Raw genomic sequence first — 23,574 nt, 5'->3', positions numbered from 1 at the left:
GCCTTGCCCCTCACAGCCTCCCCGCCCCTCCGCACGCAGCCGCCGTGGCTGGCGACAAACTAGCAACAGAGGCTTTACACTTGGCTGAAAAGGCCAGGTCTCTTTAGAACAGCTCCACAGTATTTTTTTCCCCCCAACACGAAGGCCGGCTCATTCCCCGCCATCAATGGGCAAGGGACAGGCGCAAAGGAAGGACTTACTGCTACACGCTCAGAGTTTCAGGTTAGTTTATTTTAAGTACCTGTTCTTTGGTACTGGTATTCGCTGGAAAATACAAGTACTTTCTCAATGAAAAGTCGGACTATTTAAAAGAGCTGTACAGCTTTGCAGCACACAAAAGCCTTGCTAACAGAATCTGCTACTGCATCAGTGCAAATGCTACCAGCAAAACTCCAGCAATACATATTCATCAGTATCTTAATTTTGTTGTAATTCATATTTCCCCATATAATTCATTATATTTGAAAAGACTTCAAGGGTGGCTGAACCTGTGAAAACATTCAGTGCTTGCCCAAAGAAAGCAGGCTAAACATTCTTCCAGGTCTGATGCCATTATAAGTACAATTCTAAGGACGCACCCATGATACAGCTCAAGTAACTTGCTCATTCAGTAAAAAGCACCAGTCACTAAAATCTGTATTATATTACAGTCACCATCTTGCAAAGGACTACGAAGTTAAATGCTAGCACTAAAAAAACTTAAAAAAATACAAATCTTTTACTGTGACTCTTTAAAGATTTGTACAGAACATGTAAATAAGAAAACACTTTGTTAAAATTAAGTAATTCTGCAGTTCATTCAGCGCAACCAGGTAGTATTGAGTTGTGTCTGGTTTTTTATGCTTGTGTCCATTTTCAAAACTTCCCGAATTGCCATGGTAGCGTAAGTGGATGGGGGAAGGGAGAATTCCATCTTCAGCGCCCTGAATTTGCCATCTATCAGCAGGTGTAAGAGACAAAAAGCAAGAACAAGTGGTTAAGGGCATACATAATGCTTATTCTGGATGTCATCTAAACTGAACTAACAACTTCCACAACCAACTGCCCCAGCCCATAAAGCAAAACAACCACCACCACCCCACTCCTGTTTATAATCCACCCTGAAAAATTTAATGAAACAATTTTTTAACATTTTCTCTCAGGACAAAGTGGTGGTTTCAGATTTTTCTTCTTCTAAAAGCAAACATTCATTCTTTCAAACTCAATTTCTAGCCTGTCTTCACTTTTCTGGAAAGCAGTGTCAAAACACCTTGTGACCAGAGTTAAGTATTTCAGTCATCTGTGCTCAGCACCAATAATACAAGCTCAGCATACAGATAATTTTTGACTTAATTCCACTTGTTAGTTGCAGATATTTACTGCTAAGCATTTACTTGATCTTACAGATGCCTGTAAGAAAATGTAAGTCAATACAGATGCTGGAGGAATGGCTTGCACCCTTGAGAAATTAGGGTCCTTATTTAGATGCCTGACCTTAGAGGTTGTTGTTACCACTGCTTAACAGTCAATAGTTAAATGAAAGGTCTTCCTTAAAGCTTTGAATATGTAGCAGTTGAAAGCAACAGCCAGATCAAACTTCCATTTAGCAAACCAGTAGAAAAATCAACTTACCTGTAGGGAGAACTGGTAATGGTTTTCCTTCCAGTTTATCCAAATCCGTAGTAAATAATGGGATTTTAGGATCATCATATGCAACAACTTCCCTTTATAATATACATAAAATTTATTATTATTTTAAATTATTTAGGTTAACACATTTTATATAAATATGTATTATTATAATACTATTTTATTATTATTGCAATTTATCATTTACAACTGAAATTGAATTAGGCAAAATAATGGGTAGAGCTCTATGTAGAAGGCTCGCCTTGGCTTTATGAAGATTATTAAAAACCAATTCTAAGTTAGTCAGAAGTTTCTTTGCATAACTCATCTGTTTGCCCTTGTGTGCTGTCAGAATTTCCAACTACATAAGAAGTATAGTTCATTAAATTTAGGGAAGAATGGTGTCAGCTCTAAGAGTACCTGGCAGGGGTGAAGCCTTTCAATAGTCATCCAAACTTTGAAAGGGCTAAGACACATGCCACAGTTTGTGCCATTCATTTAACAGAAATCCCATATGTAACCATGAGGCTGAAAAACTAAGTGGGAAGTAGACAAGCTTCATATTAATTAGTGCTGATGTTTCAAGTATATAAATATTTCTGTTTTTCTGCTCCCTCCTAAACCCTCTATATGTAATTCCATGCATCAGTGATCATGTCTTTCTGCACATTTGTACAGTTCGTTTAAAAGGTGTTTATTCAGTTGCCATATGAAAACTAGGCTGTATCTCTAACAACAGTGAGTTAGTAGGGTTAAGTGATACAAATTTTTCTGATTGACAGGTAATTGGAGACCAACTTTCTTATAGCAAGACTACAAAAAAAACCCCTGTTTTGAGTATTACCTATAATTGCCTCAACATAAGTAATTACCCATGAAGTGTTCAGGCAAGCCTTTGCAAGGAGTGAACAACTAGATAAGATGTGTTGATACTCCTTCACCACAGAACAAGGGAACCAAGGAAGAAATAAGGGTATCATTCCACTTCAGCTGCATTAAAAACAGGAGAGAAGTGCAGAGAGATTCCTTTCTACCTATGTTTCAGTCTGTGTGGATGTCCCATGGATCAGTCTCATGCTGTTTTGTCCTTAAAAAAACTCTATGCTGTCAATTCAAGTGTAATTTCCTTTATGCTCCCACTCACCAGTTGACATTCTGAGGCCGAATGATAATCTTTCTGTATGCTCCAGAAAGTGAGTAATCTCTGATTTTATGCCTCATGTTGTTGATATCAAGGTTGTCAGCTACCAGCATCTCCTTGTAGGCCTCACCAACTGCAAGAGAGGAAAATATTTAATAGGAGAGAATGTAGTGTGGCAAATTTCAATTGTTTTCATGGATTATTCCCTTCCCTTACATTTAGCAGTTTTCAGCATATGTTGGATAAATGCTACACAGAAGTTCAAAATTACTGCAGATCTTATTACCTGTTTACTTCTACACCCTGTTTAGTAGAGGCATTAGCAAAGAAGGCATCAAATCAAATTTCAGCTGAAAACAAAATTTACAAAATACTTTATTGACATTCAAACGCCATCTTATATATGCATTCCAATTTTTTAGACTTCACAGGACTAATCTCAGGTATATGGGAAAAAAAATCAAGGGCCAGACTACCCATTACTCTCTCAGTAAAAAGCAGCAGAGAGAAATCAGTTGACAATTTGACAGTACAAGAACAGTTCAATCCAATATAGAGGAAAACATGCAAGGAACTCATGACTACCCTCATCTATAAGAACACAGAACAGGTGAAACCTAGGGCCAGCTACAAAGAGGGACTGTACCAGCATTGTCCAGGCACACAGAAATGGTCTTAGGAAAGCCAGAGCTCAGCTACAGTTGAAAGCAGCAAATGACATCAAGACCAGGAAGAGCTGAGCTGCAACACAAGCAATGAAAGACTACAAGGAAAGCAATGTCCTGGTGCTAAGTCTAGTGACAGACAGAAGGCTGATGGTCTCAGTGCCTCTTTTGCCTCGGCCTTGACCAGCAAAGTGCCCCAGGCCTCTCTTCTTAGAGGCAAGGTTAAGAAAGAGGGACTACCAGTAGTGTGTCACAGACATATTTGATGAAAAATCCTTTTGCCAGGATCTTTTCTCCTGAGACGTGGGGAAGCTTCAGCTTTGGAATGTGATTTGGAGAATTATTTACCCAGCATGTGAAATTGTTTTTACTTGATGACCAATGACAGCCGCCTGTGTCGAGGCTGTGAGCAGTCACAAGATTTTATTATCATTCCTTTCTATTCCTTTCCAGCCTTCTGATGGATTCTTTCTTTCTATACTTTTTAGTATAATATTTTAATATAACATAATGCCGTAATATAATAAATCAGCCTTCTGAAACATGGAGTCAAGATTCTCATCTCTTCCCTCATCCTGGGACTCTCGAACACAACCATAGTAGTGGGAGAAGATACAGGCTGAGAGAGCTAGCTCATGTCATGGTGAAGTTTTTCTCTACCATCTCAGAGATTGTGCAGATCTAGGGATGGCCCAGACAACTGTGGAAAACCAAGTGCTGCACCCAACTTCAGAAAGAGCAGGAAAGATAATTAGGGAATTATCGACCAGTCAGGCTCACTCTGGTCCCTGGGGAAAAATAATGGAGTTAATCCTCTTTGGGTACACCATCACTGTGGTTTTAATATGGTGAAGAAAAAGAAAGAGAAAAAGCAAAAAACCCACCAACACTACTGTCTTCTATGATGAAATTGTTACACCTATGGATGAGGGGAGAGCAAGGACTGTTGCCTGCCTTGCCTTTAGCAAGGCTGTCAATGCATTCCCACAGCATCTTTGTGTCCCAGAACATCACAGTGGATGGACTGGAAAGTGGGTAACAGCTGTCTGGCTCAGCATCTCAAAGTATAGTCACTACTGGTTGCAGCTCTACCTAGAAGCAGAGTTCCTCAAGGAACTGAGATGTGTCCTGTGAAATAGTGGAGAAGAGCTGGAATTCACCCCAATCAATCTGTGGGCTAAACCAAGCTGGGGTGGCATTCAATCCATGCAAGGACAGGACTGCCATTCAGAGGGACTGAGGCACACTAGAGGAATGGGCCAAGAGGAACATCCTGAAATTCATCAAGGACAAAATCCTGTACCTGATTAAATCCTTGCAGTGGTACAGGTTAGTGAGAAACTCTGCTCTGCAGTCATCTGGGATTCCCAGTGGGAAGGAGACTGAACAGAGCATCCTGGCAGCAACAAAAGGCTGACATTAATGTTTTAGAGATCTGAAGTGATGTATTGCTTTAAAAGTCACCATGGTTGAGTAGATACAATCTTCCTTTTAGGAACAATCTTAAAGAAGACTTATGTTTTCAGTGTAAGTACTTCAGTTAACAGTCAGACTTACTTTTATGCTTTGGATAAATAACATCAAATCCAGGCAATGGCATCACTACATCGTGGATAGTGTAGCTATCAACATCTCCTTCTTCAATGTGAACAGCCGTGGCTACAGTCAGGACAGAAAAATGAAGTTACCAGTGTAGATGATGCCTGTGACAGTTAACTTCAGCTAAATTTAAAATAAAGCCTTTGATTGAAATAAGCTTACTCTGAGAAAGATAACTACCATGTTTTATCTCCACTTAACAGACAACATTTCTAAGAAAAGAAGTAGCAGCCTCCAAGGCTGTCACAGTTACTGGCAGAATCACAGCCTGGCTTCCAGTGACTTAAAGCTACCTGAAGTAAGGACTGCTAGAGGAACAGCCCCCTTCCATGCACCAGGCATACATAAAGGAGAATTGTAGGAAATGCCAGAGCAAATACAAGCAAAGAAAGTTTTAACTGAGTTGAGTTTCTTCTTCACAAGATACTAATGCAATCAAAAACTTGTATGGTAAAAACTTCACAATGTCCTTCCACAGTCTTTCACAGATCAATCAGGTTTGAGGTCATTCTTGAGACTAATCAGTCCTCCATAGTCTCTCTTCCCTAACCAGGCTAACAAACAGCTCATGTAAGTGTAATATCTAATTCCTCACTCAATTTGTCTAAAACAGACCAATGGATTCAGCTATCACTGGGCCAAAACTGGTGAGAGAAGAGAAACTACGTAAGCAGTATCAGACAAACACAAACTACATGCCTTGTTTTCCTAGGAATCTGAACTATACAGCATCACTGCCTTTGTCTGATTTTACCTCCTTTAAGTATGAGATCTCCTGGTACAGCTCTAAGCCCGTATTCTTCTATTCTCTTGCTCACCATATTATTCCACACATAACTCTGGTAGCTATGAATATACATTAAACGATTATTTCTTGGTATCTAGGGGTAAAGAAAAAAAATTAAACACTAGATAAATGTCTTGTATGAGAAAAGGATATATGAAGAAATAATGCTTTTACATGTTTGAAATGTACACAAAAAAGCACTGTGCTTAAATTTACCAAAAAAAAAATCCCCAAAACTTTTAACTCTACACGTCAAACATACGGGTCTATTATAAAACACTGAATTCATATTCAACCTCCTGAAATCTGAAGTAAACTCTGCAGCTGTGAAAGCACTGTGTTATTCTAATTATCTTCTTTATAAACAAGAAATTATCCCCCAGGTCCTACAATGGCCCAGTAGTTTGCTAGTGATGAGGTATTTTCTCCAAAGACTTGATCTTGATTACAGCACTTGAAAATGACAAATGGATCCATCACCTCCATATCAGGCTGATTCATTAGCCTACCATCAGTCTGATTGATACTTTTAAAGCAACAGGAAAACACTGAAACTGAACATTTGCAAAATTCTCAGATCCATATTATACATAGCTACTAAGTGTAACTGTATTTTCCCACATATCAGAGAGGCTGTTGTATAAATTGGAAACCTCATTATGCATACATTAATTAGAGATGTCATCAGTTACTACACAGCAGTACTTCCAGCAAAAAGGCAGGATAAATGTAAAGATTTTTAAACTTAACTTTCAACTCATCAAGCATCAATGAGCCTATTTTAAATTCATCCTGATACCATCAAAAGAATGTTTATTCCAGTAAATACTGCCCAACTTTTACACTCACTATGCCAAATGCAGAGATTATGTTCTTCATTCCGTACTTTAAGAGTCCACGTAGAAGCTGTCCTTCCACGCACCTTTTTACAGGTAGTTTCTTGAGGGCTGCTGCAGGATCTTTAGTCTTTGCCCATTCTTCTCTGCATTTCACTAAGTATCCCTTTTCAGCTAGAACAAGGATGTAAAATAAAAACATTTTACCTATACACCAAAAAAAGCATTCATCTCACCTTTTGTTAAAACAGTTGAAAAATTAAAGTTTCAGTCATGGTAAATACAGATGAACAGAATCACAGAACACTTGAGGGTGGAAGGCTTCACATGGAGCTTGAGCAAACACTGTAAGTATTCAGGTCCCTTTTTAGCCCCACTGCAAGAAACTGCACAGCAAGGAAAGTGAGGCAGAAAGGGAGAGACTGAAGATTGCTTCTCCACTGCTAAACTGGCTTAAGCTTTTCCTAAACATATGTTTATTGGAGAAGAGGCAGAAACACATGATGTTATCTATCATTTTTCAGTTCTCACCTCCTGGTCGTGGTTTTAATATCAAATCCATTACTTCATTCCAGTTGTTCTGTAGAATAGCTCTAGGATTCAAACAGGAAAGTGTATTAAGAACTGGCTAAATCTATTTTAAAGGGATTTAGCCAACTTATCAAAAAATATGTATTAGTGTTTAGACTTATGCAATATTAAAAGTAGTGCTATTATGCAAGATAACTGCTGAAGCAAGTTCAGAAACAAGATCTTTCTTGAATCTAAATTTAAAACTGGTACAGGCAATATGTTAGAAAAATGTTCCCAAAAATACATCAAGTTACATGGTGATAAGAGTAAAATTTAAAAAAAGGGGGGTGAGGATGAAAGCAACACATACCTGCCAATTTGATAAGTAGGAACAGCTGTGGTTCCAAATCTTTGCATTCCATAGTAATTAATGAATCCAATTTCCCTGAGTGAATGCATTGCTTGCTCTATCTGCTCATCAGTTCCTGTTATGTTTCTAGCATTGAAAAAAAAAAAGTTATAGACAGATTAAGGGTTTATGCTATTTTGAGATGCCCATTATATTAAAGCTCAACATCAATATTATATAGCATGCATCAAATTTAACAGTCTCCTGCCAACAGGACTTATTTTTGTAACACAAGCTGCACTGACATCACTTATCTATTTAAAGAAAAAAAAACTCTAACAGAACCATCTAAACACCTACTAACATACTACCTGAGAACAACAGTGAAATGGTTCCCTTGCAGTTCCCCCAGTTTCAGTGGATGGTTCTTGTAACTGAAATTTCCTAATTTGAAGTTCATCAAACATTTATTCAAATGAGCAAGTCTTTGTGCAGTGATTCTAGAAAGAAACAAACAACAGTGACTAACCTATGCTTCAAAAAGCAGATAAATACAGAAATGCTGCCATTACAAAATGAAAAACACTGAGTCCAGTCTCCCCAATTTTCTACTGTTGCCTTTTCAAAATATTTCATGAAAGAGCTAAAGGAAGATAATACATAATTCTTAAGGGTACTTATACAAAGGACATGTATACTGTGACAGACTTTTAGCACTGTCTTCTCACATCTCTATTAAAACATACTCCAGAAAAAAGTATATTGCAGTATTGATGTATACTGTACCCCACAAGGTGAACTCTGCATTATTTGAGTAACTGCTTCATGAATACATACACCCAGTCAGCACAGTCATAAATACAGAGTTAAATAAAATTAGCTACTGTATATGCCTAGTGCAGATGAAAGAATATGGAATCCAATGTGTCACTGATACCTGCCATTTTAGTTGCTAGTATTTTTGGAAGCATACTCTGTTCTTTGCATCACCAAGATGCTCTTGGACATTTCTGCTATATTTTTACCAGGATAGTGAAGTTTGTGAACCAGCATGGCCAGCATACTCAGCTTAGAGCAGGCTGGCAACTGGCAATGTCCCCTCTCCTGTGCAGAAGAGTCAGGGGCTGTGACATCATGAAGCAGACACCACACTTGAATGTGATAATGTTAAAAAGTAAATGGGACAGCAGCTGAGATGGCTACAACACACAACTGGTTAACTGTTACCACTTTGCAAAGCAGCCTTGCAGCAATGCGAATCTGGGGCTTCTCACAATTCAAAAATCAGTATTTCCTTTTCTATGTGCTAACACACACACATACAGAACATTGGGAGGAAATATATAAACAATTCAGTAGTGGATGCCCTCCTTTTAAAAAGGATTTGATCAAATCTCTGGTTTTCAAGCTGTGATTTCCTCACTCACTGTGGTTTTCAAAAAGTTGTAAAAAGTAGTGCAGGTGGGATATTCCAGCCAGCTAAAATGATATTTCAATACACGACTAGGAGATACCTGTCATTCTTGGTTATGGATCTAACACTAACTTAAAGTGCCCAGAAACCATATAATTATCTTAGAATACGACAAAGTAAATTTTATTTTCTCTTAGAAGGTGATTAAAGAAGTAGCTTGAGGCAGAAAAAATGCCTCATCATTTTTTTGTCCCTTCTGGCTACTCACAGTGTATGAGCAAGGGCAGTGTTAGCCTTCTCTGGCACTGTTCAGAGAGTACAGTGAGAAAGAAAATAGGATTCTAGCTGTAGAAAGGGGGAAACAAAATCCAGGAAGGAAGTGGGACATTATTTTCACCATGTCATTCTGTTTTTCTGCTGTTGCATGAGATCCAAGCAGCCTAAGAGCAGGCAGGCAATCTGTCCCAGTGCCTCGGCCAAGTACACGTAACCAGCCCGTGACTCAGAGCACCACTGACTGAAAATATCCCCAGTAACCACAGAACACAAAAGGATTGTGGCATCTTCATTAACACCTGTCCTTCACAAGGTCAGGACCTGTACCTGCCATTTGTGTCACTGAGTCTTTTAGGTATCTAGTGATACATCCAAGCTACCACAGCACAAGTGCAAATACTCCAGATTGTACTTTTACTCACCTGAGAACAGCGATCTCTTGAACAGTTATAGCCCTTTTATCTTTAGTTCCCATGTAGGAAAATATGTTTGGCTTCACTCTTAAAAGCAACAGTAATAGATATTATGTATATATAAAATAGCAAGAGATCAAAGACAATTTTCAGCATAATTTCATAGAATTATTAATCTTATAAATTAAACAGAAAAATATACCTACATTCCTCAGAATTGGGTTACAATTTGACATGTGAGACATTTTCTAATCTCACCCATGAGTACATAAAACACAAGGAAACTTGTGTTGTAATTATATGTAGATAATTCACTTTTAACACAACAGTGCTTGCAAAACATGAACTTTGAAGTACTTCTTAACTTCATAACTTCATTAACTCGATAAAGCAATGAACAGCCACCACCAACTTCATTAAAAAAAAATCATATCCACTTCTTCCTTAAACTTCAAACATGTCTGAATACCATGCCTGCACATTATGAGAGAGTATGAGAAGCTAATTTAAAATTTGATCCACTCCTCTCCCTGAGAGGAAAATTTCCTTTCCTTTTCACTTTGTACTTTACAGCCTGTGTTAGGTGGAGTATTTCCAGTTATTCCAGTTAAGGGCCCCAGGGGGTAGCAGGATTGCCATCACATACAGTCTTCCACCTAACTATGCTCCTGCCATTCTGTTCTCAATAGCAATACCAGTAGTTCATTGGTTAACATCTAGGTTACAATTTTTATTATTTTTTGGACAAGAAGGGCAAAGGGAAAAGTGGAAGTTTCCCTATGAGTAGATCACTGAACTGACCCAATTTTAAAACTGCTCTTCCTCTGCAATTCACTGTGCTCATGTCACGCTTTGGCAAATCTTTTTGTTTCTGCACTTGATGGGGTGAAAGGAACTAAGCCTGTGTTGCCATGGAGAAATTAATACATGGAACAACAGTTTATCAACTGTAACTGCTTAGGAACTGATCAGCATATTATCACAACAATATCTGACAGGTTCATAACATATTTGCATATATTCACACACTGGGGAAAAAATGGCTTTTAATTCATGTTACGTACATTGAGGCTTTCAGCTGCCAAGCCTTTCTCAGATCAGCCAATGGCAATTGTGGACTTTTTCCATTGAAGCAGTAGAGTAGTCTTTAAAATTTCTTAGGCTCATTTTGTTCCATTCTCACTTCCTCACAAAACTTCGATATTTTAAATTTGATATTCTAAAGTAACTTTTCATTTTAAGCTGTCTACAAATTAGAGAATAGCAATCATTTGTGTTGCTCTTACATAATTATTAAGTATAACATTTACAGCAACAATAAACATGGAGGGAGAGGGCTGCATGCCAGCCAGATGGCCGAAACAACAGCCTTACCTTAAAAATTTGGATAGGACATTGATGGCATCCATAGTGTCCTTGTTCTCCTTGTACAGTACAAAATGGCAGTAGCTTCCCCTAGATTTTGGCCAAGAGTGCTTTCTTGGATCTTTAAAAGCAAAAAGGTTAAAGAGTCACTTATAAAAAAACCCAATATTTTTGCCATTGCAGCTACATTTATTTTAAATATGCAAGATTCAATTTCTGCTAATTTCCATCTGCTTTTTAAAAAATGAAAAGGAAAGTTAATTACTGACAGCAAAAGCTGTAAAGCACATTGAAAAGACCTCCCCTTCCACTGGACTGCAAACTTCTCTTTAATCAATTCTGTCACCTAGAAAATCCTGAATGAAATAGTGACAGTTCCTTTATCATTAAATTATCTGAAAATATAGCCTAGTCATTTAATTGCTGTATCACCTGATTAAATTTCTCAAAAACATTATCATTATACTGACTTTCAGCAATAGAAACTACACCACATTTCTTCTAGCTCTTTCTATAATTAATAGTTGAGAACCACTGGAGCCCTGTTTGTAGGAAGACTACCATTATGATTTCCAGTACAGACATATTCTTTATTTCTGTAGTATTTTTTCTGTGCACCATTCAAAAGAATGAATCGTACAAAATCCTAAGAAATCATGCTCAAAATATTGCTTCAAGATAGTTCTTTTTTAAAATCCAATGGGAGCAAGAAATCTGCTACAAGAGAGACAAGAACATAGAATCCATGGCAGGTAGGGTGCCATGCTTAGAGAAGGCCAGAGGCTGAAGTAACTTCAGGTCCCACAGATTAACAATTGACTTACAATTCTGTGCTACTATTTGACATTTTCTGTAGAAGGAAGAAAACTGTTGATTTGTTAAGCTTTTTTTTGCAAATAACCACCACCAGAGATAAAATTTTCAGTTTCCAATAATCCACTGTCTATGGCATTAATGGGAAGGGAGACTGATTCTATGGAGCTTTAGCAACCAAATGTGAGGTTCCTTCAGTTCTGAAGTTTATCGATTGTTATTTAAGAACAAAACTAAGAATTTGTTTTGTTTTAAATAAGAAGTCTCTTATCTCTTGCTAGCCACTAAGCAGACATACCTGGTTTTGTAAAAAAAAGGCCTAAGCATCTTTCATAACAGGAAAAGCTAACTGAAAAAGCCAGCCTCATTTCAATATATGAACACCAATGCAGGAAGGAAGTTCTTGGCAAATACTGCTCTTTTTTTTTACCCTGGTTTTACGAAGTCCAAATATCCCACACAGATAGTAAGTATGTTTAATTCTTGCTTGTTTTTGAGAAGCTGCCATTCATGCACACACTTCTGCAAAGACAATTCTGGATGCTACTGTATAAAAAATTATATGTACAGGTTTTAGCCACCTAGAATTATTAAATCACTTGCCTTGCACCATCAGTTTCAAGCACAGCCCCCCTCCCACAGAGTTTCACTGGACCTGAACTGGAGACCTCATGCTCCTGCTGGTCTCTCCTTCTGAGAGAGACCACCACGACTCAAACTCAGTCAATGAAACACTGCATTTTTCTGGAAGAGCAAGGTTCTCCAATAAGATCTCAGCAATTAGAAGAGAGTAAGAGCTCAATTCACAAAGGAGAACCCTCTCCAGCTGGAACCACCTTTATATTTAACTAATACATCTTGCACATGGTCATTTCTTGCTCATGGAAGTGAGCCCTAATGTGATCTACACTAAAAGGATTCTCTAGGTACTACACAGACCAATGGGCTCCTCATGGACATCACAGCCATGACCCCATCCAAAGGAGGCTGCAGCCACAGTCCTGATACTCAACCATTCCTCACCCAATACTGCAAAGCATTCAACTGGGTAGATGAAGCAGTGGGACAATTTGGAGTCCTTACTGCTGTGTTTCAGAGTCATGCTACATTTTTGACAATAACATTGTATTTCCAAGCCCTTTTTCCAAGCCTTTTGCTGAAACTCCCTTTTTCAATAGCAGGGTGTGTGATAAATGCTTTTAAAGTTATATAAAAAGATAGTAGTGTCTGCAATACAGGCTGAAGGGCAAAGGCTTGGCTAACTGAAATCAATGGAAAATTTACTATAATTGTCAACATGTCCTGAAAAAATTGGTAATTCATATCACTTATTACTAGCAGACTTTCTCTGCACCAAATGAGTATTGTCTATAATGCACTACAAAAAAAGAGGTAGAATAAGCCTAATTCTTGGCTGTTTCAGGGCATTTTAAGTAATATTTATATGTAGGGATTTTAGAGAAATTGTTACAAGTTTGGCCAGTCCTGTTGCTATTTAGGAGGTCATAATGGTTGGCATTTCATTTTTGTTAGCATGAAATGTCAACATCTCTTACCTGTTGCAGTTCTGACCTCTGTCCCAATGCAGAGCATAAAGAGTACAAAAGAGTAGCATTTAATTTTTAGACTGTCAAAGGGTTTTTAGAGGTGAACATGCAGGTTTATGGTTATGGGATTGTTTATGCTTCAGGGAGCATCCAACAGCTAGGTGGTGGATGACAGCAATTTAGACAATTATGGAATGGAATCGTGCAGAGGCAAACAGTGAACATATGGAAAGCTTCAATTGGAGATGCAACAAACTTAATTTGTGGACAATGATGAAAAAACAGTTTACTGACAAAAATAGTATTTTAACTATTTGGAGGATAAACTGACTATAGAAACGTAGCAGCTTCTGATTTTAAATTACAGAAGCATGTTTGGTAATGTTTTATGTTATCAACAAAGTAATCAGGTATCTCAGGTAATAATCAAATATTCTACACTTCTGAAATGTTTCTTGCCTGGAGAGCCCATTCATGGCTAAGACATGTTTGTGGCTATATAAACAAGAAAGATAAATATAATCCTGACTAAAAAGCACTTCAATTTTACATCCATAAGCATTTGCACACACTCACAGAAACTGACATCTCCACCAACAAATGCACAGGTGCCTGGAGCATCACAGCTGGGGAATCCAAGTTTAAATAGATGATGCTTCTCTGCATCACAAGATGGTGCTCCATGTAATGATTTAATCCTAGAGACACACCACTAAATTTTTTTCAGTATATTTAAAATACTTAAATTCTTTTATCTATTATCCCTTATATCAGCTTAACAACATCCACTTGACTGTAACAGTGGTTAAAGAACAGAAGCAGCAGAAGGAAAAGATGGAGGAAAAACTGTTACAAACCAACAGAACAAAACTGGCTGAGGAGAATTCTGTGCTGGTAAGTATACATACTCCATGCATAAAGCATGCAAACATACACATTTTCTAAAAATGACTAAATAAGACACATAAACACATTTTAATTGGGCCAATAAAAATAGAACATTCCCATATTTGCTTATAACAAGCCTTAAACAAACAACTACATTATAGGGGAAATTACTTTATTTTCCATTTTAAATGACTATTTCGTTATTGTTCTTCCATCTCCTTTGTCTTTAAAATTAAAGGGTTAGGTTTACATACCATCATTTGTACTAGGTTGAAATGACAGAGGAATGCAAACAATTTAAACCAAACCTTAGTATCTTTAGTTAAATGTGCACCATTCTGCGGGTAGATAATCCTCTAAACTTACCATAGCAACAAATTTTTAGTAACATTAAAAGACGTAAAACATGTTCATTTATTCCCAGAATCCAAAACGGTATCTTGCTAGATTAAAGTGGATAAAATTTCATTTTGAAAATCCTTCATGACTTTGACTATTTCAAAAGATTAACTGTGATCTATAATGAATAAAGATCATTTTCTGCAAATATAATTAGCCTTGGAAGCAGAAGTAATGATCATGGTAAACTATGTTTATATGAAACTATAACTCTGAGAAAACAAAAAGATTCTTGTCTCTACTCAAGTCACTGAGAATTTCATCATCAATATTCATGACCATCAAGATCACACCATCTATCAATCTAATGTACATTTTCCAACTACAACCTCTTACATCCACAATGCACACTTGCACACACAATTAAGATTGTGAAAGTTAAATTCAAAAAATACTGAAAATAAAGCCTCTGTTTTGCCTATTCCCACTGAAATAGAAGACAATGTTCTCTCTTCTAATATGGTTGTACTGGATGAATTATTTGGAAAGAAAAACAAGTAGAAATTTAAATTTACAGCATTTCTTGTGGTCCTAATCACTTTAGATGCACAGCATCAGCTGAAATGAGGAACAAATGAAGCAAGACTACATTAGGAAGCACACTCACTTGAAGTACTTACTAACAATTCTTACTTCAGGGATAATTTTAGCATTTACTTTACCCATCTGCTGTGATACTGAAACTCACTTGCCAATGCTTTTTTCCCAGCAGCATGATAAGCAATAATGTATTTCTTTCCATCTCTATCTTCTGTTTTAGTCTCCAGTCCTGGAAACAAGGACTTGACAGCCTGATGGATGATGGTTCTTTTTTCTTTGGTGTCTTCAACTACCTGTGTTAGTACACATACATGCAGAAACCAAATAAATTAATACAAAAGTGAAGGATGCCTTAAAGGGAAAAAATAAAAAAACAAACTAGGTAAGATTATTTAGTGTGTGAATGTTTATTTGAAACTACCAGGTATAATCCTACTCATCTCCATGTCCCAAATTTAGCTCAAAAGTTATACTTTCAATATGTGGAATATTTAAAAATATCCATGTTTTAATGTCATCTTATCTTTCTTGTTACAGAAGACCATATTTATCTTATTTTCTATTAAATCACTAAACACTGACCTTGACAGTAGTGTTCCATCAGGATAAATGCTTTATGTAAACCTCCTTATTCTTTAAAACAATACTAGACAGGAAACCAAAATACTGCAAGGTAATTTTAATACCACAAAAATTAAAACCTATATTTAAACTCCTATGTACAGTCTCACTCAAAATCAAAGTAACAACTCACACATGCATGAATTCGAGTACACGTACATCTGGGAGACTTTAGAGAATTAAACCCTAAACTGGACACAGTTTGGTGTTACCTGTCACATCACAGACAAATTGCTCTTATATCTTACACTCATTAGAAAGCGTGTACCTTCTACAGCCTCCCTCCCTCCCTCAGCCTCTCTCTGCCCCCATCCCAAACTTCTCATAGTTTCATAATTTTACCTCTATGGCAACACTAGTTTCCTTATTCTTAAAAAGCTGGAGCTCCTCTAAACGCTGCTTGTCTTCATCTGACAAAACTGTAAATGTTTCTTCTGATGGATCCTAATACATATTTGGGGAGAAAAAAAACAAACAACCAATAACCCTCATGGAGTAACTTCCCATCTTTCAATGTTTTTGTTTAAGGAGCATTAAGAAGCATAGCCATTACCAAATCTACATCAAAATTTACCTCATCATCCACTGGAACAGAAAAGTCATCTAAATGGCTCACACGTCCATCTTTGCCTATTTCATGGACAACAAAGTCTGAGTATCTGATAGAAAGAAACATGCATTACATTTGTTATAAAAATCCCACATCACATAAAGTCGTTTCCTAAAAAGCTGTTAGCAGAATTCACTGCAGAACTCTGAATTTGTGTAAAACAATTCATGTAAAACAAACTTCACAACCATGAGAAAGCTGTACCTATTCCCACCCCCCAGAAGGATACCACAGGAACACACAGGCAAATGCAGCAGAATTCTTTGCAGATCACCAAACCCTGCTGTAGTTATTCCAAGTCATTCTCTCACTAGTTTGAAGAGATCAGTAATGCTTATCCTCAATCCCAGTCATTACTGGCAATTAAGACTCTACTGCATTGCCACAACGTGCAATGCATTAACTACTGCATTATCTCTGTCACTTCAAATAACCTGCAAAATAGAGTGCATTTTAGCCACTCTACAGAAGGCAGGACAAATTCAGCCTTGTTCATATATTCGGATGTACAGAACATCATTCAAATAAAGTTACTCTGCATACTCTATGACAGCAAAAAAGAATTTTACTCTGACATTTTCTATCCAGTCACTCATGTCTAATAATAAAAGCAGCCCAACTATAACAGAGCACAGTCGGTTTGTGTTGCAACTGCTAAATGATTTTTAAGCAGCATTTGCTAGCAAACTGAAAAAAAAAAAAATTTCTTATTCTATCAGCGTTGAAAGATTAATAAACTTTCACCAGGGGAAGCTTTCTACTGTACCTCACCCAAGCCCCCTTTTGCCATCCCTCTGTGCAGATATACATCATATTGGTAGAATTCCTTCCAGAGGAGTGCTTTGTGCCCTCTCCTGTATTATTTGTAGCTGTCTAGGCATGCTAGTGATGGTACCATAAAAATGTCAAGAATGAATTAATAATAGGTGTTAAAAACTAGAGTCCAAAAAAAACCCCACAAACCCACGAATTTTCTATCACATGGCTACCTTTGGCCAACCAAAATTGGCAGATTTCCCAGAAGAAGGTTCAGCACAGACTACACTTCCCAGAGAAGGATTACACTAGCTGCTTAATGCTGCACATAAAGATTAAATACATACATAATATGTATATATCATTTGATGTGAAATTATCTATGTATGAAGCCAGTATTTAAACACAGGGACTTTTCAGTGTGTAAACAAAGCAACCTGAACTGCTTTGCTAAGTTAGAGACACAGTGATTCTCACTTCAGTGAGCTTTTGTACTTGCATTCTGTTTTATTAAAAGCTATTCTTCAATTTTAAAAACATAGAAGTTCCATTTTAAAAAGCTCCTAAGCACCAAACATCTTATTAAATACATAATGTATAATAAATTCCACATCCTGAATTTTGAAACTCCCTTCTATGTAAATGGCATTACTGAGCACACGATAATTTAAAGCCTAACCATCCTTATTTACAGACATAAGGACAAAAAACTCAGAACAGCAAAGAACCAAAGAAGGATGGTTTTGATGCCATTTTTCTGTGCATCTCAGATCAGCACTGAGCAGAGATACAAAAGATGGGTGTACTGCATAAGGTTTTATGTCTCTGCTGCTGCCAGAGAGCAACGGAAACAGCAAAGGTCAGTGTAATCATGTATCTCTACTCATACACAGCTTCCTTCTTCAGAGCTCCATTTGACAGGAAAATAAATTTAAAAAAGAAAAAAAACCAAAAAAACCCCAAAAAACCCAAAAACGAAAAACCAACCAAACAAACAAAAAACAAACAAAAAACCAAACACAACCAAAAAAAAACCCAAAAAACCCCCAAAACCCCAAAAACGGAAAACCAACCAAACAAACAAAAAACAAACAAAAAACCAAACACAACCAAAAAAAACCCCAAAAAACCCTAAACAAACAAAAAAACCCCAACCCTCAATCTACAAAAGTCCTAAATTAAAACCAACCAAACAAACAAAAAACAAAAAAAACCAAAATCCAAAAAACCAAACACAACCAAAAAAAAACCCAAAAAACCCTAAACAAACAAAAAACCCCCAACCCACAATCTACAAAAATCCTAAATTAAACCTTTCTTTAGCAGTAAAAAAGTAATAAACCTCACTTAATCCAGCTGCAATCTGCAAGTCCAAAAAAGAAAATTGAGAACTACAGCTGTGTTACACAAGGAATTAACATATGAAACAAGACAAAGAGTTACCTCTCTTTTAAGATTCCAGAAAACCCTTTGTGAGAGCTAACAAATTTAGTTATGCCAACATCGCTTTCTGTCAGTCCATGCTTCATCATGTCTGCAAAGCTCTCTGGATCTCCATCTTCATCACTATCCTCTAGTTCCTCTTCTTCCTGCTCCTCACTTTCCTCATTGGGGATTATTTCACTTTTTGTGTCTTCTGGTTGTTCTGCTACAGTCTCAATACTCTGCCCAGAGTCATTCTCTGCCTTGGAGTTCTCCAAGATCTTCTGCCTTTTAATTTCATCTGCACTGGCCACATCATCCTCAGAGCGAGGACGTTTCAAGGATACACTATTCATTTCTACAGTTTCCATGTTTAAGGCACAGGGTAGGATAGGAAGCCCTGAGAAAGAAGAAGAAAGGATTATTTTCTGTCTGCTAAGAGCAATATCAGTACATAGGCACTTCAAGGACTCTGCCCTCTGCAATCTTTCAGGAAAACCATAAATTTTCTGCATTTAAATTAAGCATCAAGTAAACATTTTGAACACCTAGAAACATTATGTACTTGGGGAGAAAGAAGGAAGATATTATGAGGGCAGCATGCACACTGGACTACAGCAGAGCAGGACCGAGTACTACACTGACCATTTACACCATCACCACTCTTGTCCGCCCTTACCATGGCTGCCTGCAGGCCTGTGCACACACAGGTTCTGCTGTCAGCAGCAGTTTAGTGCCTAAGAAACTTTGTTTCCAAGCCTTCTCTTAAACATGACTACTCTCAATTATTCCCTTTTCTATAAAGATTCCATCTTGCAAAGACTGAGAGAGAATGGCTGAGTTCCCGTAAACATGAAATCTCATGTCTTTGTTTTCCACGTACTTCCAACCCACAAAATGCTACACAGAATTCAAGGTGGCATCAAGCCCAAAAGATAAGAGGGATGAGATACCAAAATCATTGAATCAGTGACACAAACAAAACAACACAGAAATCAAATGATCTCTGAGAAGAACAGGACTACTCACGCTGGTGGAATAGGGCTCAGAGCTGCCACCTTTGTGTCAGCAGAACCACTGCCTTCAGATCTGAAAAAAGAGGAAAATAACTTTGAGGAAGTTTTATTAAAAAAATACTATGAAAACATATATGAATGCAATCACACATGGACTCAGATAGACATGTTAATAAATACAACTGCTAAAGTATTACTATCCTAGTGATGCAACACATTATTGCTATTTAGCAAGCTACAGGAGAGAATTCTGGTTTTATTTCTAAGTGCATAAAAGGAAATTGGAGTTCCTATAATTAGGCATGGACAGGACCTTTCTTCCAGCACCCCCCATTGGCACACGAGTGTATGGGGGATAAAGTGCAGGTTTTGGTAGCAGGGGCTGCACAGGAGGAGGCTATAAACTGCCCTGTGTGGGCCATGGCCAGTTCAGCTGGCTCCATAAACCCACTGCCTGCCATCCTCCAAGTCACCAGATGAGCACATGGTGTCCCTGCTCCAGTTTATCTGAGAAAGGCAAAAGAAAGCACAGGAGGAGACACTGACAGAGCGCTCAAAAAGGCACAGGGAAGGGGACAACTGCTGTGACACAGCTGGAGATGCACTCTTGGAAGGAAACTCTCCAAACAGGAGCAGGGACACCTCTGATGGGACTATGGCCTGTGGAGGTGCCCACGCTGGGACAGGGACACCCTTGAGGGGCCCATGGAGAGGAGCCACATGGGAGCAGAAGAAACGAGCAGGAGAAGGAAATCTCCATGTACCAACCCCAACCTCCTGCACTACCACTGCCTTGCCCAAGGGCCAGAGCATAACCTGAGGGCCAAGGAGGAAAGGGGAAGAAAGGAGTTTTCCCCAAGTCTGTGTTTAAGTAGTGATCTTCTTTGTATATCACCAGCCAGCTGGTAATTAAAAGTTAACTGGTAATAAATTAAATTACCCATGTCAAGTCAATATTGTCCACAACAACCAAGTTTCTAATATAATATGATTAGCTATTACTGAGAAATTGATCTAAGCAGTATTTTAGGGCTACATACATCACTCTGTATTATCTCTCCGGCCACTAAATAGCATCATCTATCCAATTTTAAAGGGCATGTTTTTAAAGGAAGTCCCACTACTAACTTGATAATCAGCATTTGCTGGGTTGGCAAGTAATTGTTACCAGTTATCAGTTAGCCAGCACTGACTTCATGGCCTGGACACCCCAGTGAAGAGATCACCAGATTAGGCTAAAGAGGCAGGAACAACTGTTTTAGAAACGCCTGAAATGTTTTGCTCAAGTGAAGAACTGAAAATGAATGTGACAAAAATAAATGAACAATGGGGAAACAAGGAGAGACTGATGTGTATATATGGCGTGAAGAGTGATAAGACACACACGCAATAAAGCAGAACAATTAGCAAAACAATGTACCTTCAAGCTGAAAGCACCAATTTCATTCTGTCTCCAAATAAAAGTTCATAGAATCCTTCTCTCAAGAGGAACAATAAATAAAAGTCATAGCCAAGTGAAGCAATTCACCGCTGTTTCCACATTCTCTTCCCATGTACCACAATTTATAGAAGCTGGGTTATAAAGCACTGAAGTGGAAAAGGTTTTTAGATGGCTTGTGAGTATCTTCACATAGTGAACAAAATAGCATTCAGCACAGTGAAATCCCCTGAGACACCTGCCAAAGGTAGTAAAAAGAGAAATCTCGTGCTTCTTAAATAAAACTGTAATACCTAGTTACTGAATTACACAGACTGTACAGACTGTTAGAAGAATTCGATGTTGGGCACAAACACTCCAAAGTTGTCAGACACAGACTATTGCCACAGCAGAAGTGACTCACACACTACAGAGCACTATCCTGTGCCCAAGGCAGCCACCAGCGGGATAAACTCGGCAGGATAATTGCCTGAAGGAGCACGCTGAAGCGAGCGGGGCACACTCTGCAGACTGCTAGGGAGAGGCTCCTATTATTTTTTGACAGCTGCTCAATTGTCTCGGCCCTTTTCCTAACAGGTGCTTTCATAAAAGCCAGAATCTGCATTAACATCAACTCCGCAGCAATTTCAATGTTCTAACAGAGACTGAGTTTACTACTACAAATAAAACACTTGACTCTTCGCAACAAGAAACGCCGAGCGATTACTCCTGGTGCCAAGCAGGCACTGAGACACAGAGCCGGAGCCCGGCAGCGCCGGGTGCGAAGCCGCTTTCTCGTGAGACCAGGCACGTGGGATTAAAAGGCGACCGAGGAGAGGGGGACGGTGCAGCAGCAGCGCCCCAAGGCCAAGCCTTGCGGCGGGGGCAGCGCGGAGGGCGCAGGCGGGGAGCGCAGCGGCGCTCGGAGCCCGCGGGCCGGGNGGCCCCGCCGCCTGACGCCGCGCGGGAGCCGAGCCGGGGCCGGGGCGGTGCCTGCGGAGGGGCCGCTCCTGCCCGCGCTGCACCGCCGGCCTGCTCCGCCTGCTTGTGGGGAGATGGGGGTAGGCAGGCGGTGCTTCCCGGGAGGACTGCAACTGTGCAGAACAAAAGTTTAATTTCCAAAAAGCGGCTATAGCCAAAGTAGGGAATCGTGTACACGAGATGGATTCCTGAGCCTCCCCGGCATCTGAAATACGTGGTGCTAATTGAACTTTAGTGTCAGGACAAGGGAATGTTCGAGTACCATTCAAAACCTACGCAAATCACTTTAAAAACCAGGCCAGATCTGTGCTGTCAGTCCTTTCTGACATAGTCAGAATGTCATCTTCTACCCTCTTCTATTTTAAGCACTGGTGCAAAGAAGGTATTTTCATTAACTTCACTAGATTTGTCCTTATTTTTCAGACCCTGTGTGTCATGTCCCAATCCCAGCCTGTCTCAGGCTTCCTCTGAGCCAGACTATTAATGATTTAGTGTCTCATACTTCTTATTCTCTGGTTGTATTGTATTCACAGTCTCCTTATGTGATGAGACTTACAACTGGTATATGTATGTGGGTAACTTATTTATCTCTTGTACTTACCTGCTCCCTTGGAGTAGGATAAGAAAGTAACAATGCAGTACTGCATCTCAGGATTTTAAAAAAATCCCAGGAATGCATGAATTCCTCAATGACTAGCTTATAAAAGACCTCATCTAGGAAAAAAGGAAGGAGCAAAGATGCAGCTCTCCTTAGGTCTGAGCAGAGATGGATCCATAGAGATTTATTTTATAAAGCCCTAGGGGATCAAATCTTTGTCTTTTCTACAGAGCTTTAGCTTACCCCCTGTCCAGCCTTCACACTTGGAACTCAATGAACCTAGCAGATACCAGCAGGGATATCAGGAATGGGCTCAGTGCACTTCTGAGGAGAGGTGAGCAGCGGACTGGAGACAGCAGTGGAGGTCAGTGACTGACAAGGCAGATTATGGCACTTGTGACAGCTGTAGTGCCAAGGAGGAAGCCAGTGCTAGGACATCACTGACCCCAGGCTGCATGAGTGGTAGGGGCAACACAGGGAGAGCTATGTGTCATTTGAACATTGCTGTCATTTGGCCATTGACTGTGGCTGTGGTATGTTGAAAAGTTGTTTCTTCACCTCTCCCAGGCAAAAACTTCGTCCTGAAAATATCTGGCTGGGGGAAACCTTCAGCAAGACTTCTACCATGCATTGATCCAAGTTTTCTGTCATGTAACTTTTTGCTTCTTCTATCTTGTGCAGGACAGCTTCCCTAAAATACTTATTTTTCCTCCTCCAAATTCCTACATTAGGTACCTACTTGTCTTCAAAATCCTTGTCAGTAATTAAGTAGCTTGTATCTTACAGCTGTGCTTGGTATGATAATTACCCTTCTCTTAGTTTTCCCTGTTGACTGTGTGTTCATCTATCATCTACTACCATCAGCTCAGATAGAATTTGGAGTGGTATGAAGTACCTCAAACACTGAAGAAGCAGCATTTTGAAGGACCTGCAGGTGCTACCACAAGGTAAATAGCTTAATAAGATCATTCTTATGTGTTTCCCAAGTCTTCTAATTTAT

General features: G+C 38.8%; 1 protein-coding gene across 3 annotated transcripts; it reads right to left on the bottom strand.

The window, feature by feature from the left end:
- Positions 1–210: 210 nt before the first annotated feature.
- PUS7 (pseudouridine synthase 7) lies at positions 211–21,719 on the bottom strand. 3 transcript variants are annotated; one of them, XM_039723761.1, is made up of 19 exons: positions 20,999–21,719; positions 20,707–20,872; positions 19,592–19,651; positions 18,584–18,962; positions 16,349–16,433; positions 16,117–16,218; positions 15,302–15,446; positions 13,336–13,353; positions 10,976–11,087; positions 9,611–9,688; positions 7,870–7,998; positions 7,520–7,645; positions 7,168–7,229; positions 6,650–6,810; positions 5,768–5,894; positions 4,972–5,073; positions 2,753–2,882; positions 1,612–1,703; positions 211–936 (listed from the first exon to the last, which is right to left on the bottom strand). In XM_039723761.1, the coding sequence occupies exons 4-19, from the start codon at positions 18,931–18,933 to the stop codon at positions 800–802; spliced, it is 1,956 nt and encodes a 651-aa protein (XP_039579695.1). In that variant the 5' UTR covers positions 18,934–18,962; positions 19,592–19,651; positions 20,707–20,872; positions 20,999–21,719; the 3' UTR covers positions 211–799. The 3 variants fall into 3 exon arrangements, with proteins under 3 accessions (XP_039579695.1, XP_039579694.1, XP_039579696.1); XM_039723760.1 differs by lacking the exon at positions 20,707–20,872; XM_039723762.1 differs by lacking the exons at positions 13,336–13,353; positions 20,707–20,872 and having other exon boundaries at positions 213–936; positions 20,999–21,718.
- Between the last annotated feature and the right edge of the window lie 1,855 nt (positions 21,720–23,574).

The sequence above is a fragment of the Passer montanus genome, unplaced genomic scaffold (assembly GCF_014805655.1).
Source record: "Passer montanus isolate IOZ18808 unplaced genomic scaffold, ASM1480565v1 scaffold50, whole genome shotgun sequence".
NCBI lineage: Eukaryota > Metazoa > Chordata > Aves > Passeriformes > Passeridae > Passer > Passer montanus.
Note: the sequence above shows the minus strand (reverse complement) of the source record. Positions and strands in the feature narration are given on the sequence as shown.

Excerpts from the sequence above, each read along its gene's own strand:
- PUS7 (XM_039723761.1), bottom strand. The coding sequence starts at position 18,933 with ATGGAAACTGTAGAAATGAATAGTGTATCCTTGAAACGTCCTCGCTCT. Across the intron at positions 15,447-16,116 it reads AAACTAGTGTTGCCATAGAG|GTAGTTGAAGACACCAAAGA; the intron begins GTAAAATTATGA and ends GTACTAACACAG. Across the intron at positions 6,811-7,167 it reads ATTAAAACCACGACCAGGAG|CTGAAAAGGGATACTTAGTG; the intron begins GTGAGAACTGAA and ends TCCTTGTTCTAG.